Genomic DNA, 24520 nt, shown 5'->3' with positions numbered 1-24520 from the left:
CCCTTTGCTGGCACAGGTGCCCAGAGCTGCCCGCTCTGATTTAGCACGGCAATGGGATTGCTCGCTGCAAAGCCCACAATGCTTCACACCATCCCGCGAGTGCTGAATATAATAGATATTATTTAAAAATACAGCTATATATATCTCCCCGTTTCCCCTTTGTACAGGGCTGTATTGAATCATAGCTCTTTGCTTTTATACCTGCCGTTCAATGCTGGTGCATATAAATACAGCTCGTTTTTTGTTGGCTGCTTCACGAATGGTTTGGCTTCCAGCACGGCCCATGCAAAATGCAGCCCAGGCATGATCCTCCTGTTTTTCTCCTGGCCAAATCTCCGAGCACCTCTGGACCTCGGGTTTTCCATTTGAAAAATGGTGTTGACGGTTTCCGGGCGTTAATTAACAGCTGTAAAATATTTGGTGCTAAGAACAACAGTGCTAACGGTGAGCTGGGTGCGTGTCGAAGCTCTTGCTGTGCAGAACGCTGCCAAAGCGTTTTGATTTCTCCCGTTAACAAAAGCAGAGCAGCTCGCTGCTGTCCAGGCTAGAAGCAGGTTGCTTTTTACTTTTGTGCACCAAATTTGAAGGATCTTTACCAAAGTGAGTTTGTTCTTTATGGGGAAACACGCTCGTTCCCTTGAACTTGTGTGCTGGGGCTTTTCTGCAGGTAAAAGCCCATCGGTGTCCATCCCTGCAGCGCTGCTTCCATCCTGCTGCCGTTTCACTTAGGCTGGTATCCAAGAAGAGGCTGTTTATTCCTCTGTTTAAATTTATGTACAGTATAAACCATTGTGTCCCGAGCTGTTTATGAAGCAGAGAGGTGCTTCCACTCCTCATTTCTCATTTTTAATCAATGGTTTCTGCTTACTCACCAGAAGCGAAGCTACAAAGGAATGATTTATTTTCCTTTTTGTCCCTTATTGAATTCAACAGCTCTGGTGCAGGTACTGAAAACCAACCGGTTGCACAGAAAAAGCAGCGATTTCCCTGCACAGCTGCCTTGGCAGGTGAACAGCTGCCCTGTTATCGGGACAAAGTAAAATCAAACGGCAGCAGCGAGGTGTGTTTTGGGGGGCTGGGACTTTGCAGCCGCACCTTTTCCATCCAGCTGCATCAAGCAACGGGATATTAAGTGTTCAGATTCCTTTTGAGAGTGGGTTTAGCCTGGTAGATTGAAGCACCTTGTGAAAGCCTTGCTCTTATTTAATGCAACATGCCAGAAAACAGTCAAAGTGATCGGAGTTGGGTTTTCGGGAGGTGACGTGGGGGACAAAAGAGGGTGGCAGTGACTTTTCCAGCCCGGCAGGTTGCTGCTGTTGCTTTGCGTCAAGGCTTTTGTTGTCAGCAGCTGTGTCACCTTCGTGTCCAAGAGCTTTTTCATACACCAAGCCCGAAAGCACAGTTGACTCTAACCTTGGCGGGGCATTGGCGCAGTGTGGGTAATTAAGGTAATTTTCACTGTACCTCGTCAATAGTGGGAGCCATTGATCCTGCTCAGCGTGGCGGGAGTCCCTGCAGGGATGGGGAGGTGGCTGCTGTGCTCCTGCCTGGGAATCGCGATGTTTCCGTGATCATCCTGCAGCCCCCACTTTGCATTAAATAAATGCAAACTGGAGTGACCCCCACTGATAATGTCAGACCGGGACCAGCCAGAGCTGGTCATGCTCAAATAAATACAAATCTGCAGAGCCAGGGGTGCACAGCGCCCCAAAACTGGGGTCCAGCTCCCCGTGCACAATAAAACCCCACATCTCTTTGGCATCAGTCCTTTGGGGTCACTGCTTTCACGGAGAGGATGCCTTTCCCAATGGATGTGATTCTGCTGTGTTCGCCAGCAAAATTTCCCGTTGAGTGTAGTTTTTCTTCCTTTTCTCCTACCACGAGCATCCGGGGGCTCAGCCCCTTTCCTGCTCCGCAGCTTGGTGGGGGGGACCTGGTGCCACATGGATGTCCCCAGCCCCTGCCAACACCAAGAGGGGGACCCGGGGCTTCAGGATGTGTCTGGGAAACCAGCTCCACTAGTTAGGATGGATGCTTGATTTGGTCTGTTATTTGGGTTTAATTTATAAACTCTTCAGGGCTGATTAAATTGGTGTAGTGTTTTCTGGTCTGGCAGTTGTGAATGAGAACATATCCCATTTCTTTATTCTCTGCGAAAGGAAGAGAAAGCGTGTCTAATAATAGCTGCGTGAGGAAGGCCGTACACAATAAAGACATTATGAAAAATATTACACTCATCTATATTGATTTTTGCTTTGTTTGCTAGCTGGTTCCTTTATTACCCTGGCAGAGCCATGAGCAATGTCATCCCAGGCTCAGCTAATGAACAAACATCAGATACTGTCAGTTTGGCTTGGAAATTCACTTTTAAAAATAACTATTTGAAATGTCTGTCCGGAACTGCAATGCTTTCCGGGGGAGCTGGTCCCATATGGAGAAACGCTGACGTGAGCAGCAGCTGGTCCAGCTTCAGGGTTTTGTGGTGCAAGTGGGATGGGTGATGAGCATGAGAACTGTGGCCACCCTGGTGTGGCACATCGTGGGGACAGTCCTCATCGGACTCAGCAAAATCTGTGCCTTTTGCAGGAGGATGTCTGAGCCCCGCTAAATGGGATTAAACATAATCCTTCCCCCAGTTTCGCAGGTCATCTTTATTCAGTGGCCTTTTCTTAAGCGATGTGCTTGGCCTCTCGTTTCCCCCGCCAGTAAGGAAATGTTTGCAAGCGCTTCATTTATTTTAAATTGACCCCAGTTCCCAGTAGCAAGGGCTGGAATTAGCCCCAGGGTCTCTGGTGGGAAGCGTTTTTGGCTGTCATGGAGAATGATGTGCGTGGGTTTTGAATACCATTAATTAATTAGAGTTTTGCAGCCCCTTTTCCATGCTGGAGCAGCAACTCCCTTCATTAGCGAAGAGATAAACGTCACCTCCAGCCAGCACAGAGACCCAGAAACCTGCCCAGCTCCTTGCTGGAGAGCACGTTCTCAGCTGGGACTAGATTTACTGTGCCATCATGTATTATTCATCTGAAATAATACATATTCTAACTCTGCAATTGTTCAGGGCAAGGCAGAGTCATTTTAAGGATATCTCCAACCCATAAATACTAATGTTCAAAGCATTAACAGACTTTGTGTGTGTGTATGTGTTTGGGGGTACACAAGTAGCTGTTCCTCTTAGCAGAGAGCGAGGGATGCACCCAAAATTCAATGTTTTGCAAACAAGCTATGCAGCATTTCACTGCAGTGAAGCTGCTCAAGTGTTCAGTATCTCTCTCTGCTTCTAACAGGAGAAATAAGTGATTTGTACATGTTATACCAACTGGTCTAAATATATCTGCTGAAAAAAAGTGAGAGCTTACAGTTTGAGAGCATCTCGTTGGATTTGAGGACAGGAAACCTGCTTTAAATGATGGGTATGCCCAAGTTACAATTAGTAACTAACTGGTTACTAAAGCTGCAGATTTCCTGGTTTGCCAGTGGGATTATGTCTGATTAGGGGAGTGGAGGAAGGGAAAAGAAATTAATCTTCCAAAACTCACTAGCATTTAATAAAAAAACCCCATCTATTAAAGCCAATGGGATGTGGGACTTTTTAAAGCATGTGTGTGTAAATTCTTGTTAGTCTTATTATAATAATTGATATCAAAGAAAAAAAAAGGTATTTGTTTAAAAGCCACGTTCTTTGCCATCATGAATTCTTTGTTATCCCTACTTATGTTACACTTACCACTGGGTTTAAATTACAGCCTGGAGAGCCCTTTTTTTACAAGTGAGCAAATAAGATATAGCTTCTGTTTGCTATCTACCTGTTTCTATGGAAACCAAATTTTAGTGCCAAGCAAGCTGCCTGGATTCAGCACCACTCGGCTCCGGCTGCAAACCGGCCTGAGAACGGCAATAAAACCCACCCGAGGTCGGGGGGCTCATGTCAGGCTCGCCCCAGTGCCTGGAGAAGCCAGGTGAAGGGGGATACGGCTTGTTGGTGCGATGCTGAGCTTGTCGGTGCGATGCTGAGCTTGTCAGATCTCCTGAAGGCTGATAGTCAGATGAATTTTTTGCTGAAATGAGGATCTCTTCCCTGCCCAGAGGAGAAGAGGAGATGCTTTGGGCTGTGATGTGCACAGAGGGAATCCTGATGTGCTTGGGATGGAGAGCTGGGGAGGCTGCACCGAGGGATTGTCTGTGATGCTGCAATGAGCCCGGGGTTGGATCCTGGAGGAGATGAATGAGGCTCAAGCGGTGCTTGTCTTGGGGTTCCCGTTCAAGTGCAGCTTTAGAAGAGCAGAGCAAGCCAAAAAGACTTCCCTTTTGTACTGAAAAAATTATTAAAGCGTAATTATGTTCTTAGACTTGGATAATGAAACATCTTTCTCTGTGGGCCTTAGGGCCAAAATAGATGCGTTTTTAATGTTATTTTTAACAGTGCAATTTCTTTACACGTCGCAGCTCCTGTTCTCTTTGTATTCCAAGTGGAAAAAGCTGAGCAATATGATCATCATTATTAAAATCTCCAGCCTAATTTTGCTGTGTTTGGGATTAGATAATGTAAGATGTCTAAAGGTCTGCCTTGAGACAAGGGGGTTGATAGAAACCATCAGATGGTTAAAAGCAGATCGTCTGTCTGGTCATCTTTCTCTGGTATCAACGGTCATGTCACATCGACATTTAACGTCCACTCCAGTATTCATTAAAACATTAATGTTGGCTTCTTTGATGGCTGGACATCCCATGGCACTGGCAGTGGTTATGGTCTTTCAAAGCCCATTAGATTATTTCTGTAATCCTTTAGATTATTACTTTTATTGCTTCCCAGGCATTTGTCCTCTCCCTTCCTTACTGTGCTGGGATTTCTGTGATGGTTGGAGCAGTCTTAACCCTCCGCCCATGCCGTGTTCAAGAAGTCAGAGTTATCTGTTGTGGAAAGGGGCAGCACGGAGAAAGCTCGATGGGTGAATAAGCACTGTATCAACTTAAGACACCTTGACATGTATTTGTACACCAAGATTCTGACGATAAGGAGGATTAATAATATGGTACAATGATAAATTTGGAGCAGACCCAAGGTTTGGTGGGAAGGACTGTGGCCCTGGGAAGAACCATCACTGGCAGCTCTTTGGTGATGGAGGGAGCATCATCGCTGCTTCTTGGGGGAAGATGCTGCTTTGATGCTCCTTGCTGGGATGGGGCAATTCCTGCCCTCAGCTGGGAGGGGAGGGGAAGGTTGTGAAAAGATATGTAAGATTTTTCTGCAAACTGGTATATCTGGAGACTTCTTCCAGGTGTCGTGCCCTCCATCTGATGCACCAGCTGCTAGAGATGCACATGGAGCAGAGAAATCATTGTGCTGACTCTGGAGTCTCACTTTTCATCCCTTCTTTTGGCATTTGGCTTTTTTGCTTGCATCATCTATGTGCCTATTCCTCGTTTTAGTTAAAACCACCCAAATGATTGATGTGCCCACCCTGGACCCCAGTGACCCTCCAGCCTGACCAGTTCAGATCTTGGTGCTCACTGGGTGGGTTATTGAACGTGGGAGAAACCAAATCCTGCATCTGGAGGTTTTCCCTTGTTTCTGCCTCAGGCTCTTCTGTAATCTTAATAGAAAAAAATCTTCCTTCTCCATCCACCTATTCTTTATTGGAGCCGCTAAACAGTCATCTTCAGTGATTTTCTAATAAAAGGATGGCTGTTAAATGGAGCCCCAGAGAGCTGAGCTGCTTTACAGGGAGCTGTTTGAACTTGTTTCCATGCCAGCTTTTTAATACAGTTTAATATAGTTCTGATCCTTTTTCTGCATAGTCTTTCCCTATCAAAGCTTATCTTTTCCACTGTTATCCTACCATCACACAGTTTTACATCGGGCTTGGGGAAGAGAATGGCACGTGGGACAATGGAGAGATCCATATTTATATTCACAGCACTGGGCTCTCTGGGATCATTTGGGAGATGCTCTTGGAAAAAAGTGATGGGATGTCTGCTTGCTGGTACCCAGGCGGGATCTACTGGGGTAAACTGGGATGAACCTGGCTCAAACCCGCTCACAACACGTCTTTAGATATGAAGAAAGAGCGTAAGATGCCGCAAGCTGGGATAACACTTCTAAAGGAGGGATTCCGATAGAAATAGCTTGGGTAGACGATTAATAGGAGTCTTAATAAATGCTGAGTTGTTATGGGATACAGCCCATCAGCTTTTATCCGTGGCTTTACAGATATCAGTGCCGCCACCTGCTACTGCGCTTGCGAACATTTTTTACTGATAGCGCTCGTGTCTGTAGCAGAATAAAGCACTTTGTGAAAAATACATTAGTGGGGCCTTTGTTAGCAGAGCGTTGCCTCGGTATTCCCCGCTGCGATCACTGGGTTTTCCCTCGGTGGCGCAGCGATCACAGTTTTCCACTTCTCTCCGTTTTGTAACCCATCAGCCTGTTGGTTTCCCCTTCTCTCAGCCCATATTTCCCAGGAAGAGCTGCTATTGAGGTCAGGCTGGGAGCAAAGAGGGTCTGGGGGACAGGACTGCACCATACTGGCCAGGGAAGGGCTCTAGTTTCTGGGCAAGGAGGAAAACACTCGTGTGAGATCATAGCAAGTAATGGGGTACATGGCTCAGGTAGCAAATATACCTGTGTTGCACTGATTTGACATTCTGGAAGATGTTTTTTTTTCTATTTGAGCCTATTTGTTCACTTTTCTGTCTTCTCAGTGGACATGGTTATTCGTCATCTCGTTTGGTGTCAGGTTCCAGGCAGCCTAACGAAGATCCCATGATAAGTAATGCAGAGGGGCTGTCGAGGGGCCGTGTTGGGGTGGGTTTCTTGGTAGGCAGGGAGGGACAGCCCGGGAGCATCCTTGGGGTAGGTGATAAACTAATTGCTCCTCTTGAGGTCTGGTGAGTGGTGTAAAGACCTGATCCTGGGTCAACTAAATGATGGAGAACCCTGTTTACAGCTCCTGTGCTCCTGGCTCGTAAGAGCTGTGTTTCATTGCGCTCACCAGCTGGAAAACAAGTTTCATTGATAGTGGCTACAAGCTGTCACATGTGAGGTTCCTCCAAGGCATTTGAGATGGACCACTGAGTCTGGACCCTGCTGATGAAACTCAACTCATTAGACCTTCAGGGTGTTCGAGAAGGAGAATGTAGGACCCCGTTCAGTTTATAGGTTGACACACATGACCCTGGCCTCAAGGGTAAGTTTAGAAGGGATATTGCGAACAATTTCTTCCTGTAAACGGCTGTTGGGCATTGGAACAGGCTGCCCAGGACAGTGGTGGAGTCACCATCCCTGGAGGGGTTGAACAGACGGACATGAGGTTCTCATGGTTGGGTTAATGGTTGGACTTGATGGTCTTGAGGGTCTCTTCCAACCAAAATGATTCTGTGATTCTCTGACCCTGTGGGGTGGTTTTTCCCTGGAGGTGTGTCTGGGGGCAGCGTTGGATGGATGGACTCCTGCACCGTGGTCCTGCCATGGTGGGAACACAGAGGTTTGGTGCTGGAGCAGCTCAGGCACAGGCAGCTGCTCGTCCTGCCCGTGTCCAGCTGCTGCCCTCGCTTTCCCACATCCGCAATCGCGGCTCTTTGCTGGCCGGTCGTACCGCTTAAAGCCTCATTTACAGCCAGCGAGGGAGAGAATTTGCTCAGTTTAATGTTTGCTTTGCGAATGTAATTTCAGAGCGGGGAATGCTTGCATAAATATACATATATTGTCTAACCGTCTTTTTTCCTTTTAGTCACTCAAACATGTGATTTTATTCCTCCAGCTGTAAAGCCAAGCGTGCGAATGTTAAATTGTTAAATAAGTCAAACATAATTATTCAAGTACCCGGCATAATGTGTTTCAGAAGCGCAGAATCTGAAATCCAACACAATGCGCGCGGGTAAACGCTTTTGCGGAGATTGTACTCCTAAGGGGAATGTCATTTTGACAAGAATATATTTTCCCTCTTTCCTCTTGTTGTATCTCGGTGCTTTGGTGGAAGTCTCATCCAAGTACAGTTCATTTTGATGCGGAATTATTCAGACCTTTCAGATCCATCCCTGTGGACCGCTTTGCTCCGCAGGCTGATGAAACGATACCGGTGCAGCTCAAAGCAGAGGACCTGCCATTAAATGAAAGGTTTTCTTTTGCAAGGGTTAGTCCGAGCTGGTTATCTTTTGGCAGTGCTATCAAATACTCTTTTCTGCAGTCCAGGCACATCATCTACATCTGGCCAAAATATGTTGTGGAAAAAAACCTATCTGTTTTGAACAAAAAACATCCTTTACAGCAAATGAGGAAAAAGTCATTAAAACTCAATTTTCAGGGACATTTTTGGGCCTTTTTGTCCAAAAATGGAAAATACTTTGAATGTTTGTGGATTCAAAGGAAACATTACCTTTGGTTTTCTATTGGACAAAACCAAAATGCTTATCAGTATCTGTCACAGCAGAAAACCATTTATTCTTTTCGCTGTCCCACTCCTGAATTTTGAGGTTTACACCAGGCTGAGCTTTTCCTCTGGGAATTCCAGCAGTTGGAATTATTTGCAGTAATGAATTTTCACAGGCTGTGGGTTCTGGCCACTGTCTCAGCCCCACATGAGGCACCTGAGCAGGGTCTCACCCTGACCTGGGCCTTTTTGGGTTTCTTGCTCCATAAATTGCTGCGTTCACTGGTAACCTCGGTCACTTTGCTCATTAGCTGCGGTGAAGTCAATAAGACTCCAACCTCCAAGTTAAATGTGCTCTTGCTGGTCTTGCTGCCGGTAAGAAAACGTCAAGAGAGCCAACTAAGAACAAATATTAGTTTCCTGTTCCCTTCCCTTGCTGCGAGTAAATACTTGTCAGACGTTTCCATGAGCTTCACGGGACAGAAACCAGCTTTGTGTGTTTTATTGCAAACTATTCTGGACAGGAGCTCCAGGGAGAAGTTTTTGGTGAACGTGTTACTGGCTGCTCAGCCCTAACGTGGCAGCAGTTATTAATATTTCTCTGCTGGTTGCTCTGATCTCACCTTCAGATTTGCATGATTGGCCTTTGGGATGAAGTTTTAGGTGTTGGCTTTGATTTATAATGCTGTCCAGAGCTCTGCAGACCTGCCCTTCTGGGACCAGTAATTCCTGTTCCTCTTTTGCTGTTAGTGAAGCTGTTAGTGAATTCATGGTGTGGCTGCTGGGGACCCTCCGTTCCCTCTTGCACGGGGCGTTATCGAGGGTGTGCATCCATCTTGCTGCAAAACCGGTGACCTTTATCAACGACGTGCATTCAAAACCCGAGTCCTTAATCCTGGCTGTGGTCTGGGTTGAACTGAGCCTGTGTTAACACAGAGGTTGAGCCTTTTTTTTCTCCTCCCCCTGCAACCCAAGGCTGACCACAGTGCTGTCCAGCTGCTCTTTGTCTCCAAGGTCTGATTAAAGAGCTGGAAGAAAGAACATGTGGTGGTTAGAGCTGCGTTTCCCTCTCCCAGGATGAATGTGTGATTACGCCTGTGTATTTTGAGCATTTCTTTCCCGTTCCGGGGCTGGAGTTTGCTCTTTGAAGCCCCTGCAATTTTTAATGTTGCCTGTTGAAATTCCTCAAAGCTTCTGGTTTCTGTGCATTCCGCGCTTGCTCAATCTGTTCCTATTAATTTTTAAACGCTCGCATTTTAGCAGTAGATAAACAGCTGGTGACACTTTCGGAGTTGCGCTGTATAATCCAAGGAGCTGATGTAGCTCCCAGCACCGAGCTGGGGAGAGCAGGAGCTGCACCGTGTTATGATGGGATCTTCGGGATCTTGTTCCCTTGGGGTGCAAATAATCTCTGCACGATATTTCCCACCTATCACCCATGGAGCTGAGGCTTGCCAGCCCCCAGTTTGCTTTTCCCGCTGGTTTAAGCCATCCTGATACTCCACAAAGCTGCGCTCATGGTGGAGGATCCAGCTGGGGAATCTGCCTGAGCATCCTTGACAAAGCTGTTTACATTCCTCAAATCACTGACTGAAAACATCATGCTCGATTCTTTTTTTCCTTATTTTCTTGGAGGCAGCCAAGATCTAATCTATGATTTTTTAATTAATTTTCTTTTCAGCTGTATGGATTTGTTAGGTCTGAAGGGACCCTTAGATCATCTTGTCTCACCCTCAGTACAGTAAGTGACCGTGGAAATCCATCCAGCTCCCCTTCCGCCCCGTAATTTGTGAGCTATGACCCGCTAAGGGAGCCAATATTTTGGATATCTTTTACTGCGGATCTTTTATAGGCCAGTTTGCAGTATGCTGTGTGATGCATGTTTCAGTCACCCACACAGCAGTGAATGTGCTGTCTGCAGAGGCAGAGCAAGGGCTAAATTTAACATACGCAGTCAAATCAAAGCACTTTATGGGTATATTTATCTACTGTTACGGTATTCGAGGAAGGGGGGTGGTTTCTGACTATCAGAGTCTCTGGAAAGCTGCCTTGTGGTCCCTTCTCTATAAGCTCCAGGTTCCTGCCTTTTTGCAGGTGTAAATAGATTAATTGACATAATGGAATTAAGCCATGGAACAAATGCGGCTGCGTCAGAGGTTTTTATCCGGCGGCACAGCCGGCGTGTGTGGTGACAGGGATGCAGTGGGCAATGCGGGAGAGCCCAGCATGGGAACTGCTCTGCCCGAGATGGGAGGGTGTTCCCTACAGCAAGTGTGTTGGAAAACCTCTGCTGATGCTTCTAGTTAATTATGGTTTTGGGGAAGTCGGCGTTTGCTATTTTGAGAACCATCCTTTGGGTAACAAATCAGAGGGGAACCGAGGGTTGTTTCTGCAGTCAGAATGTTATTGATGGAAAGCCCTTTGTTATTTCTAAAATAACTTCTATTTCTGTAACGTGTTTCAGCAGCAGCTTTTCAGGAGCGAAGCAGAATATATACAAAAATAAAAAAATAATCGTTTTATCTCGTTCTGGGGAGGGCAGGAGGAGTAGCATCCTCGCTGCCCCCCGCCGCCTTGGCTTTCCTACTGCATTGCACAATCTAAAGAGGCTTCATTTGTATGAACCATCTAATAATTGCAAAGAGAGAAGCTCTTGGCCGAGCGTCCTTTCCCAAGTCAGCCTCTTTCTTCTGAGATGGGTCCTGCAGTTCCTGGGAAGGTGGGCAGGAATTAACTAAAATCAGGAGCATGTTCCTCGCTCTGATGCTCAATGCTGGCTCACCATTCCAATTTTTTACTGCTGTGTTATTTTCCTTCAGCAGCTGGAATAAAGACGGAGGAAATAAGCCAAGGAGAATTTCAAACCCTCTCTCTTCAGTAGGTAAATTACCATTGTGCGAGTGGATTGGTTTCATATGGATGCCTCCAGTTTCTCTTGCACAGGCAAAATGTTGCTAAACCTCTCATTTTGTGTTCCATATGTTTTTCTTTGACAGCCCAACTTCATTTCAGAGCAGAGCAGAAATGGGAACTTAAAGGTATATGAAAACCTGTAATATTTTGTGCTTACATCCAAGGCCTTGATCAAAAGGGATTAAACTTAATACTGACTTAAGCCAGTTTCTCGGAAGCGGGTTTGGCGATCTGTGTTTTGCATCTGACTACTTGTTTTTTCCATCTGTTTCAACAAATCCAATCAATGCTGGGGGAGGGGGGGGATGCTTTTGCAGGAGCTTCTCCTTGTAGTGTGTTGCGCAAAGCCACTGTCCCTCCCCAGAGCTTTTGCAATCCCCTTGGCTGGATGTCGCCTGAGTACGTAAAAGCAAAGCTAATTAAGGGGACGAGATGATGGTGCGTTTGCCTAGCTTGCAGCTTTTTAATTTAGAGGCCAAAGCAAAACTTCAGGTCTGGGAACACCTCGGTTGACACGCTATTAGAGCCACGTTCCTGTACCACCATGAATTAATATGTGCTGCTTGTTTTCCGTGCTCTGCCTGTGCTGCAATAACGCAGTCAGGGTGCAAATAGTCCCTATGGGAACTGCCACATCTGACGGACTTTTCCCCCCCTGGAAGGCTTGGGTGGCTCTTTTTGAGACACAAGATGAGAGATTTTGCTTAGGTGCATGACTTCGGGCATCATGAGCTAAGGGCTGAGGTCAGAGAAGGTCCTTGAGCACGAGGAAGGGATGAGGTTGTAGAGCAGGTACCCTGCAGATTGGGGAGGAAACTAAACTAAAACTGCTTGAATTCAAACATTGAGCAGGAGGAGCCTGTTCCTGGTCGAAGTTCAGCCTGTCCTGGTGTTCTCCATGGTGTAAGACAAACAGCTCTGTGCCTGGAGCTGCTTTTTGTAGGGTGTTGGTTTGGCCATCCTATCATTTCTGACACTTGTATCAGTGCTCCATGATCAGGAATCAGCTGCTGGATCCTTTCCCTTGAATATTCCTGATAATTTTATCTGTGCATAGTAAAGATGTGATAATTATAACCACCCTGCTTAGCACCAGATAGGCTGCGAGCCCTGTGCGTAAGACAGGGGTGCTTTTCTAGCATCTCCAAAGTCTGTAGAGATACAGAGCAGCAGGGCCAGGCTTTGAACATCTGGAAACACAAAGGCGCGATGAATGCTGCTATCAGCCAGTGACATTTCTCCTTCTCTTGCATGGAAATGATTCTGCTGGTGTTTTCTTCCCCGTGCTCAAATACCTTGGCACAATGTCTCTTTGTGGTGCCTCAGTCCCACGTGACGGCACGATGCAATCCCGGTTAGCCAAGGGCTTTACAGACCGCCTGTGTAAATCTATTTACCAGCGTTTTAAGCTAATTAGTGTTTGAGGGGGTTTTTTCCCCCCTTCCTCCTCTGTTCTTGCACCTCTTTTAGCACAAAGGGCCACGTGCCCAGCGGGTATAAGCCAGCACAGCTTGGTTGGCTTTCAGCAGAGACTCTGCCAGTTTGCACAAGCGGAGGTCGGGGTTGTCAGCGCCCACGTCCTCCTACGTGCTTCACGTCTTCCCACGCTTGAGCTAATTCCTTCAGAATTCTCCTACCTGATTGTCACTTCTCCCCAAAGGCGGCAGCGGGAGGAAAAGGCGTCTGTTTGGCAGCAGGTCCCTTGCGAAGTGCCGTAAAGCTGCAGCACAGGCTGGGCGGTGGATGGCGGCTTTGCAGAGCAGTAGGGTGTTCTGTGGCCTCCGAGCCTTTTTCTGGAAAAAGCAGGAAGATTTTAGAAAGGAGGAGCGAGCAAGCTGTGGGAAACTACTTTCAAAAGAGTGGCTGCTTGAATTGGCACTGGAACCCTGAGGTTGAGTTCCCTGGCCTTGCTTTTAGGCACCATTTTTTTTTAGAAATATTAGTGGATTTCTTCTCACTACTTCAGGGGGCGTCAAATACAACACAGGGTGGTACGGCCGTGCTTTCTGACTATCGTTTGCCATGTACCAAAACTGGGCAGAGCTGCTACGTTTTGTTTGGGCATCTGGCTATTGCTCAGTGATAAGTGTTCCAGGAATTCAGTGGGAGCATCATCTGCTGTCCCAAGGTCACCCCGCACCACTTGTATCCACGGGGCTGTCCCGAAGTCTGAGATGGATCAGTGCGAGTTTGTGTCTGTTGGGAATAGCAATGAGGTTGCATGTCTACTTGCTTCCAAAAATCGAAGGGCAGATGTTTCTCTGTGTGACAACAAACCCATCAATGAGGATGCGTGTGGGAGGCTGTGCAGCAAACCTGTTCCCTGCCATGCGGGATGCTGGTTGAGGTTTAGGGCAAAGAGAGATGTCCCTGTCCCCCGTACACCTGGCCAGCAACTCTTCTTTCACTCAGCAGGTGGACAAGAGCAAACATGAGCTGAGTGGCCACTGTGGGAGAAAATACAGGGTTCTCCAGCACCACAAACTGGAGGTAACTGGGGCAAGTCCTCTTTGCTCTCATGGCTGCTTTTATTTTAGCGGCCTCATCCCTGGGACTCTTCACATCAGTGTTTTTGCTGTTGGATCCTATTATTCAGCTCTGAAATGTTCCTGATTTGCTTAGAAGCAAATATTAGTTTGTTCTGGGAACACACGACCTTGCTGGGGCTCGACATGGGTGGAATTGGCCATAACCCCTGAATGCAGAATGCTGGGTCGTCCTCGTATGCAAAGCGTTCTGCAGCCCAGCTGGGTTGATTTCCTTTTACAAATAAGGAGAGAGTTTATTTGAGGGTTTTCTAGATGCACCAGAGATACCATCAGCAATAAACAATGCTGAAGGAAATAGAAGAGGCGTAAGCATAATGATTTATTTTTGCTTTGCTTGAGTTTATTTTAAAACTTATAATTGCTAAAAGGAAGTGTTGGTAGTAAGGAAGAAGAGTGGTAGATTTCTTATCATGGTGATTTTGTTTGTTGTTTGTTTTTTCCCCCAAATCCCATTTCTTTACTCAACCGGGTTTCTTGCAAAGTGACCAGTGAGTGTGAGGAACTGAGTTTGAGACTTGATTTTTTTTTATTTTCCTTCTTTTTTTCCCAAAAAGTGTAGGACTTGGTACCTTTTTAAATCAGGGTCTCCACGAGACTCAAAGATCTGAGCTTATAAAATAATGAGTGTAAATCCGAAGGTAACTGATCTATTTTTGTTATTCTGTTTGCCTTGGGAAACAAAATGTTTGCATTTCCAAGCTGCCATAAAAGAAAGGGGAGGTATAAATAACAGCGAGCTGTAATTCCACTCAGTGCCATATCTGTATTAGTTGTATTAACATGTCCTTCGTTGCAGAAGCAACGAAAATCCTCGGATGAGATCAGGGGCCTCTCGTGCCAGCTGTGTGGGTTCTGCCTGGCCTCATACAAACCGATAGCCGGGAGTGGCAGGAAATATTATGGGGTTTCTCTGCAAATAAGAATCTGTTTTACAGGGAAAATGAGACACAGTTTAGCAAACGCTTAAGGACTGACTCACTTTTGAGAACGTCGTTTAATCCCGTTGAAATTGAGAGGATTGCTTATCCTTAAACGCGTGGCTGGGCGCAGGGGTTGCACTTGGCTTGTCTTGCTCTTGGCTACTGCCTTGGTTGTTGTTGGAAACATACTCCCCGATATTGAGACAGGTACTGTTCAGGCTTGGTTTTGGAAGTGCCAAGCTTTATGGAGGGTATTTGTACCCGCTCCCTCAAAGTGGGTCACTTTGCTTATGTACCCGAGCTTCAATTTGGGAGCCCAAGCACAGGCAAGTGTGTCTGTGCTGCCTTGCCGCTGGAACCCGGGCTTTGATGTGCCAGGATGTTCAGAGCGCTCGGGGTTTTTCATGAAAGAACAAAGCAAAACTTGTTGGCGTAAAGAACAGTGCGCTTTTCTCTTAAATTTCCCTGGAAGTCAAACCCTGCGGTGTAACTGTCTGATTCATAAACTGATTTTTTTTTACTTTATGAGTCTAAGAATAGACCGCAGGAGAGACTCATTCAATCAGTCTAGGGCTTCTCTTGGACTATTTTAAACCCGGGGGTGCCAGCGGGCTCTCCAGCCCCCGCACCCGTCCAGGTTTGATGTTTGCAGGTACCACTCGCCGGCAGCGATGCTCTGGAGCCTTTCCTGGACGCTAATGAGCTCAGTCCCACCTCCTCTCCCAAACCGGGGAGAGTTTTAGAGGCGGGAGACTGCGGCACAGAGAGATTTAATAACACGCCTGAAGTCGTTGCTGGCAATTTTGGGAGTCAGACCTGCTTTCTTTGACTCCCGGTTATGTTTTAACCTTCTGTTTTCCCGTTGTGGCTCATGTCATTTCTAAAGGCAAACTCAACCTTAGTTAAAAATGGAGGTTGTAATGACGGCGTGCACTTTGTGAGGGGCTTGGTTCGCTTGGAGCTCGCAGGCAGAGCTGCCTCCTCCTTCCAAGGGGGCTCAGCCCCTTCGCGTTTCTCCGGAGCAGGTTTGCTCAGGGAATCGTGACGTTTCCAGAAGCCGCGTCTTTGCGTGACGCTCCTCAAAACCAGAGCAAACGAGAGACCATCCAGAGGCAGAGGTGTGAGAGGGACTGGGAGAGCCAGGCTTGTTTAACACCTCCCCAAAACGGAGGTTGGGTTACAGGAAAATGCAGGACTGCGCTTACACTGAATTTCTGCTTGGGAAGGTTTACCGTTTCTCTTCTGGTTGCACAGCAATTACGGTCTGTGATCAGTGGCTCCAGGGCATCCCTGTAAAACCAGGCGTGCCAGGGCTGGTGGGCTGGTAGCTGGCCAGGTGGCCTCAAGAGAGGGAGAAATGGGCCAAAATAGGCTCATGACAGCAGCAGCAAAAATAATCCTCTGTCTAATTAAAAAAATTGTTTATCTACGTATTCTGCTTAGAATGAAATGTCAGGGGCAACATCTTTAAAAGAAAAAAAGGGCTTTGATAATGCGTTTTTTTGCTAGAAGCATAGCGTGGGGGCAATAAAGTGTCGGAGGTGCGAGGAAATTCCGTCTTGCTCTGGAGCTCCTTTCTGCATTGAACTCCCATTAGTGACATTTTATACCAGGGGGAAACTTGGCCAAGTTTTGACATTCATTGAGTCTCATTGGCCTCGCTGAATAATTCAGCATCTTTGTTCTCCGTGTGGAAGTCAACTGCTAAATGCCAAACTGTGGCAGCTCCTTTTGTTGTCCCACCGGCTTTGAGTCCACACGTGGGGCACCAGTGGCCAACAGCTGGGCTGGAATTTGTGAAAACAGTAAAAGAAAAGAAAAAATAGAGGGATGAAGGTTGCAAAAGTGTGGAGGAGAAGACACGAGGAGGTTCTACTGCAGCGGTGTTGGGGTTTGTATGCCATGGGCAGCAGGGTTGGCTCAAGATGTCCTTTATCTGTGTCCTGGACACAGGCATCTCTATTCATCCCAGTAGATGGGAAACCAGTCCAAAAATAATAGGTTTGTTTTTGCAATCTCGCTTTGAAATGATGAATATGAGCAAGAGTAAAACATGGTTTATATCTATAAGGGACTAAAACCATTCTTTGTTTGTCTTCATTGAAAATTCTGCATAGCAATTAAAACGTCCATCAAAAATGGGAGTTTTCAGAAAATGCTGGTGGCTCTGCTGTTCCCGATTGTGATGATGAAAATATTTCATTGTTGAATCACTTGTGGCTGTTTTCTGCCAGAAAAGGGCGATGGTCTGCACTCACCTCTGACAAACCGATGATGCATCTTTATTGAAATGCGAGAAGTCAAAACTGTTCAGTCTTGGCAAGTTTACCTCGATAAGATCATTTTGTGTGGGGAGAGGCGAAGGGAGTTACAAACTTTTTGTAATAAAACAGAAAGTAAGAGGGGCTTTTTCACTGCTTTTCAGTGCTGAATAAAACCCGTTGGAGCGGGTCTGGATGTATTGTATGAGCGGCGGGATGGAGTTTCCTCAGATGATGCTGCTGAATGGGGATTTTTATAACGGAGGGTTAAATGTCTTCTATTCCCAGTGGTAAAACCAAAAGTGATGTTTGCACTGATAGTGTCTTCTAACCCCTGATGGTGACGTGCTGTGGCACTGATGGGGGGACTGGAGCACATCCATGTTGATGGGAGTTCAGGTCCAAATACAAGGCTGCAGGTCCTTGAGTTCCCACCAACCCTTCCTTTGTCTTCAGTAAGCACACCAGCGTCTTTTTCTCTCGTTTCTAGGTGATCTCTGCAGTATCCAGACTCTCCTTCCACAGCATTGCTCAAACCAAAGGAATTAGGTAAGATCCTTTCAATATGATGCTTTAAATAATGTTTCTCCTTATCCACATTCCTAGTATTTAATCACATCAGACACTTTAGCCTTATTTTCCCTGCCTTAACTGCACCAATACTGCTGGAGGGAAACAGCTTTTCATGTGTACAAACAAACTTGGAGCCTAAAGATGAATCTGACACATCCCAGCGGGACTGGGGGACATTCAGGGGGCGAAGGTTTGAGGAATAAAGATGTGCTGTAAGTTAAGGAATATTTATTATCAAGGATAGTGCTGAGCCTGCAGTGATTAATATTTTAACAGACACAAACATCGAAGGCGTTTGGAGGCAGGGAATAGTGGGGAGCCCACGTGCATGAGCTGCAGAGCCTTGCAAGGGCTGGGTTTAAGTTTCGGGGCATCACTGGAGGAGACTGCAATGTGTCCGCCCTGGAAAAATGCTTCCCTGGGCAGGAAGGTCCTGGTGTCGTTTGGAGGATGAACAAGCAATAGATGGAAGCCAGGAGCAGGGAGGCTTTGCTATTCTTATGGATATGTGGCTTTTTCTCATTTATTTTACAACCAGCATTTACGGTTCCCACTAAAATCCCATATCTTGAAAGCCTTTGGCACCGCAATTACACAACAATAGCACAAAGCTTAGTGGGTCTTTGCTTGTAACTCTGTTTTCCTGCGTATTAACCTTGTTCCTCCTCCCATTGCCAGCTCTGCAAGAAAATACTGCTGCTCCCATTAGCTGGAAAATACCCCCCCAGGGTGTCCCTTCCCGTCACCACTGTCCCCTGCCATCAGAGACCCCTTGCTTTCTCCATCGCTGGACAGTTTTTTTCTGTTTAATTAGATGATTTCTTGCTGCACCATCACAAAAGCCTCAATGGCAGTAACAGCTCTCAGGTGAATTAATTTGATCTGTGGGAACCAGCAGCAGCTCTGGCTCCCCAAAGGGATCGGACCATTCCCGTTGGCCGCTGCTGCCCCTCGGCTCACTGAGGTCCCTGCCCTCCCCTCCGTGAAGATGCTGCCATTGAAATAAATGGGAAAAGTCTTGTTGGCTTGGGCATGGTGCTCAAAAACACGGTAAATACAGTGTAATTAGGATGGGACACAGATTATGTGGTTTTCAGCTCCATAGCATGAGTGTGGCTCTGCTCCAGGCCCTATTTTGGGGTCTGAGAATCAGGATTGCGCAAATTAAGAATGAAGTAAATCCCTAAGCCTATTACTTGTCCTTAAATAAGTTTCATGGCATGTGGGGTAGAAAAATAAAAATCAATCTTGCGTGCTATTCAGTGAAAAAATAAAATAGTCTTTCTGCCTAATAATTTTTGGATACATGAACCTTGCCAGAGAAACCCTGTTTCACAGCGTAAATCAGATAGCTATCGGATAGCTATGTTGAGATGACAGTGTTTCTTCCAAGGAACAAACTACAAGCAGCAAAACATGGCAAAAAAGGATCTTGAATGCGATGTTTTGTTTGCAGCACGCTGCTAAGGCTGGGCTTAATCTACTGCAGCTGTAGCTACAGCCTGTGCTGTGTCTTTGCTCCCCTGTTCTAGTCCCGGTTGCAGAAAGCGGTGTCCCCCTCCAGCACGGTGCATCGCTGACTTACCTCCTAGCAGACCATGGTGTCTAATGACCACAAAAATAGATTTCTCTCTTGCTGTGCAAACAGCACAGACGATGTTTCCCCACTAATTAAAGAAGCGTGTAGTTGCAAGTACCACCACTGCTGCACTGGGTTATTTTTTGGGTGGTGCCCTGTGTATAATAAGCCTCTCGATGATAAGAGGCTTATTGATGCCTCCTAGAAAAAGGCCCATTTTCTCTCTTTAGTTTAAGGCGTTCAGAGGAAAGATGCTTTTGTGGATAAAGAGCTGAAGGGAGAGCGGGTGCATGAAACGAGGTTCAGATCTTGGCTCTGCCCCAGGTACTGTACATGGTCCTGAGCAAATCCCTTGGTTTAGTACGTCTGATTTTCCCATTTCAGAGACAGGGAGGTGAGAAATACCCTTGTTCACCTGGCTGGTTGGAGTAGCCCCGTGCGCTGGTGTGGGCACAGGCACCCCTGGCAGCGCTGCCTTTTGATTCAATTTGAGCGTGTAAGTTGTGTCATAAATACCCTCTTCCTGGGGTTTTCATCCATGTATTATTTTACAGGCACTCTATGTGGGGACAAAGAAAAGATCCTCATTGTGTAGCATTGCCCATCAGCAAAGCAGAGTAGGCCTTATTTTTTTAAAAATTGTTATTAATTAAGTTTCTTTAAGACTTTCCTGCTGCAGCCCTGGCTATTCTGCATTGCCCATGGTGGATCCCAATGTCCTCTGGTCTCCAACCATCGTCCACCTCGTGCAAGTGGCTTCACTGGCCGCAAGTGAGCTGTGAGGAGACGGCACGTGCTTTTTCATCTCCCTGAGACAAATGTTTTTCCTGGAAGCAGAGTTTTGCAAGCAAAGCAGGAGGTTAAGGAATATTGGCTCATGCTGCCTGCATGCATTTTTAATGTGTGCGCAGGGAAACCATCTGAAAACGGGAAGGAGTTAGCGTGTTCAAAGGGCTTTTACTGAGGCCCTTAATCTAAGTAAATCCTTTATATATGAAGTGAACCTCTCAGTGACTTGCTTCAGAAGGCACTACAGTTGATAAAATAGATTTAAAACCACTTGCAAATGGGGAGGAGGGTTGAATGCTGTTTGTCGAGAGGAGGTTTTCTGCTGCGGGAGCAGCAGTGGTGCTTTGGCTGGGCGGTGGGGGGAAGGAGAAGGGGATGGTTGTGTTTTCAAGGCAGGACTCCCTGGGCTCAGCCCGAGCTTGGTGGAAGAATAAGTGACATTAGATTTACCTTCAGGCAAACACAGTGTGGCCAGCCTGGCGCCCTGGGCTGAGGTTCACCTTGCATTGAAAAAAATAGATAAATGCAAAGCAAAATGCTGATTCTCTTGGCATTTAACCCCGGTGACAGAGCAGATTTGGTGGCAAGCGCTTGGCTGGGACCTGCCCGTGGCTGCAGGGCACGTTTGATCTCAGCAAGTGGGATGCTTGGGTGTCCCCCGAAAGTCCCGTACGTGAGGAGCTGGGATTTGCTCTTTTGCTTACAGGAGGCTGGAGATGTCAGTGAAGGGGAAAAACCTTCCTGGCTTTCCAGGGGCTGATCTGGGGCTGGTCCTGATGTTTTTCTGAGCCCCTGGGTGCCCTCTCCCCCCTGCAGACCCCATGCCCGGTGGGGGTCAGGGCTGGGTTGCCTGTTGAGTGGTGACCACCAGCAAGACCATCGTGTCCCCATTTTGCCCATCTCTACAATGCAGAGAGTGAGATGAGAGAAACTCAACCCTTGGATTAGCGCAGGTTGGAGCAGGATTAGCGCACTAAATGAGCTGTACCAATGTCCTCCCATCAGCAAGGATTTCACCCCAAAATGACTTTCCTCCCACCCTGCTTTGCCTGCAAACCCCATGTCTTGCTGACAAGGTTCAGCATTGCTCAGTTTTGCCCAGGTAAACTATTAGACAAGACCGACCTGCTCAAAATAAGGTTTGCAGCGTTATCATCCCTGGAGTTTTCTGTACTTAACGGCTTGCCAATAATATCAGGATGTGTGTGTGGGTGAGAGGGAGGAGGGATGGGAAGGGAGAGTCACAAGCATCCCGCCTGCGCCGTTCCGGGGTTGTGATATGACGTGCTGAGCAAGCAGCATTCCTCGGGGCACCGTGTCCTGCCTGTCTGCAGGTTGGGGGCAGAGGGGGGTAAATGGAGCTGAACCTCAAGCCCCTGCCCTCAAAAATGTGTCTCTGCTCCCAGTGTGTGTCATTCACTGGTTGGCTGCGCTTGATCTGGAAACCCCTCAGCGATTCATGCACCGGTTCAGAATTAAACCCGGAGTTTTGTCCCGGTTTCATGATGTTAATCCATTTCTCCATCTGACTGAGCTCCGCTGCGGTGTGGGGTTACCCAGGTTTGCAGTGGGGGTGTCCCAGTAAAGGAGACTTTGTGCTCCTGCCAGCAAAACCCGCTTCTTGCAGAAGATGGGATGGCACAAGCTGGATGTTCCTGGTGGAGAAAAGGGAGATAAGAGGAAATCTTCCAACAGATTTGCAGAGAGTCTCCAGCATCATGGAGGCGCTTCATGCTGCAAGATTTGGTCTTTGGTTCCCCCACCCCTGGGGATGGTGCCCACAGGAGATGGATCCAGCAGTGTGTGAAAATGGCAAGCAATTAAAGTTGCTGATGATTAAGTCCTCAAGTGTCTTCTGGCAAGGAGGTAATTATGGAACCTCTTCTGTAAGGTTGGTTTTACAAGGGCTGTTTTATTCATTGCCAGTGTGCTCTCTGTAATTGCACTCTGCACGTTATGTTTTTTTTTACTGCCGTTGCATATCCATTGGTAAGCGTTGGTATAAAATGGATACGGAAGGCATCTGTGGTTGGAAATACGCATGGTTGCTGTGCTGCAGGGAGTCTGGGACTGAGACCAGCCCTGGGACTGACCAGCACAGATCCACAGAGGTTCAGACATTGGTGGGGTCGAGTGGGGATGGGTCTGTCCATGTCACAGGAAACCTCTTCAGGAGTGACCATAAAGGTTCTTCCTTTGTCAGCAAGCCGGACCCTTGGCTAAAAGTAATTCGTTTCCAGCTAAAAGCATTTTTAACACGTTTATTTTGGCAAGTGTGTGTCCTCGCAGACTTGCTCCTAAGAGAGTCTGAAAAATATCATTGAAATGTTTTCTTGTGTGGCTGCTTTTGTAGGCTTGGGACATGCCGAGGTCACCCCGTAAGCATCTGCTAATACCAGCAAATGCAGTTTCTCTTGCCCCCTCCCTACCAGCAGCTTTGCATAATGAAGATACAGCTCTGATGTGCACAGCTCTGCTTCATCGTCACATGTGGGGCTCGCTGGTTTTTGGGGTGCACGTGCCTTGTCATTGTTCATTGATTTTGCCCGTGTAGTGCTAGACTTGGGGCTCCCTCTTGGAGCAGGGAGGACACGTCTTTTTGTTCCTCGTGGGCCACAGAACGTGCTGCTCAGCCCAGGTGGTCTGTGCAGATCGGGTTTAAGTTGTCCAATAGGACCCCGCTTGGCTGGGACGTGCTGGTGGTGCTTTCCTGCAGTCAGCAGGCAGAAATATACGTTTAGGTAGTTATTTGTTTTTATTGGCCTGTGTTTCATAGGATCGCAGCTGCTCAGGTAGAGCAAAGAAACTACTGCTCTGTTTTTTTTGGTTTTTATTTTTAACAGAATGTCTTCCAGAGTTAGGCAGTTGTAGAGCCTTATGGAGATGTTGTTGAATACCGTGAGGTGCATGCCAGGTCTTTACATCCTGGCTCTGATCTATCTTTATGCTCCCAGGGTGAGCGGAGCATCTTCTCTCCTCCCCAGGCTGCTGCTGCTGGGTTCCTGGTGGGACCAGGGCCATGGGGATGTCCCCTGGCAGGGAACGCTGCCCGTGTCCCAGCTCACTCTACTTGCTATTGATTTTCAGCCACAGCGTTTTCAAATCTAGTTTTCTTCTGAGTCAGAGACCTGGGCCAAATTGTTTCCTAGTGATTGGTTCCACTGTTAACCCAGAAGGGTGGGTTTTTTCCTTTCTCTTTTGAGAAAGATGTTTCTGGATTCCCTTTTAGATTTTATCCATCTGTTATCGCCAATGTGGAGCTGAAGCGAGGAGAAAATCATATCGCTTTCTTGAGCGAAGCATTGGTACATGAGAATTTTTTCAAAATGTGATAACGTGTTAAAACATAAAATTATACGAGCTGTTGTTTTCTTGTCTCATGGTCTCTAGAAATACTCGGTTCAGATTTGAGCTGAAGATAAAGCAGGGCATGCAGCTCACCCTTGGGCATGTGGAGTGCACGGTGCTAAATGCTGGAAATACTCTCCTGCAAAATCATCATCTTTGTGTTATCTGATGATGTAGCTCGCTGTTTCCCCACTGAATTTCTATCAGAATTAATCTTGTGAGAATTTTTGCAAGTTTCAGACCACAAATAAAAGCAAATCATAATTTTTCAGGGGATGTGTCTAAAATTTGGCACAGCACGAGGTGCTTCTTTCCAGAGATGAGTAATGTAACACAATAGTATGATTTTAATTAAATTCAGCAGCTTTTGGTATGCTCCGATGTGTCTTGTTCTGCAGGGGAGAGAATTGATTCCATTCTGCTTTATAAAAATGGCTCTTGGGCATTAATAACGTGGTTTTCATCCGTCTCGCAGCACTTTACCCAAATAATTCCCTGACGCTGTTCCCAATTCGCAGATGGGAAGCAAAACCCCGAGGTGCCGCCCGAGTCGAGAGTGGGGCTGGAGAAGCAGCTCCAGGTCACCTCTTTGCTTGTCCCAGGTCAGGTCACAGCCACCTCGTGGTACATCAGTAAATTAAATGCTACTTTAATCTGCCTAATCCCACCGAAGCTGATGATGAATGAGTTTTCAGTTGCGCGTAAACATCTTGCAAAGCCACACGGTTTTCTTTGGACGGCTCCAGGAGTGCTGCGTGCCCAGGGGACCTGAACTGGTGGCAGCCGCGGGGACGGGGTGATCCCATGCTCGGGGAGTGACTTGCCATCCTGGAGAAAAAGAGGAGTTAAACAAAGAGAGAGGAAGGTTTGAGATATCAAAATGACATGCTACAAACAGCGCTTCCGCTGGAGAAATACATTTGGGGATTGAAGCAGCATTTAAACCTCAGCAGCGGGACAGACAGACAGGGCTGGAAGCGCAGGAGCCAGCTGCCAACCCACACCTGGACTTGCATGGAAAGCATGGCCTGAAGTCCAAAACCTTGGGTTTTCTTTGTATTGCCACGATGCTTTCTTCAAAATGGGTTTCTCATAGGGTCTGCCTGCTCAGCCATGGGTTTTGTGAACTACTGCAAGGTGTAACGACGGTCTGTAGATCTTTTTCTGCCAGATCCTGAGCCAGGAAGACTCTGCACAGCCGCATCCATCCCAGCAGGGC

General features: G+C 47.0%; 1 protein-coding gene across 2 annotated transcripts in view; it reads left to right on the top strand.

Annotated features, from left to right (window-relative positions):
• VAV2 (vav guanine nucleotide exchange factor 2) overlaps positions 1–24520 on the top strand; it is a 116874-nt gene that overhangs the window by 54133 nt on the left and 38221 nt on the right. For both annotated transcript variants that reach the window (XM_082067508.1, XM_082067509.1), the window contains exon 3: positions 17503–17561. In XM_082067508.1, coding sequence (XP_081923634.1) covers positions 17503–17561 — 59 coding nt within the window. The remainder of the gene's footprint in view (positions 1–17502; positions 17562–24520) is intronic.

Source organism: Streptopelia decaocto (genome assembly GCF_964273445.1).
Source record: "Streptopelia decaocto genome assembly, chromosome: 17".
NCBI lineage: Eukaryota > Metazoa > Chordata > Aves > Columbiformes > Columbidae > Streptopelia > Streptopelia decaocto.
This window is presented reverse-complemented; position numbering and strand designations above follow the sequence as displayed.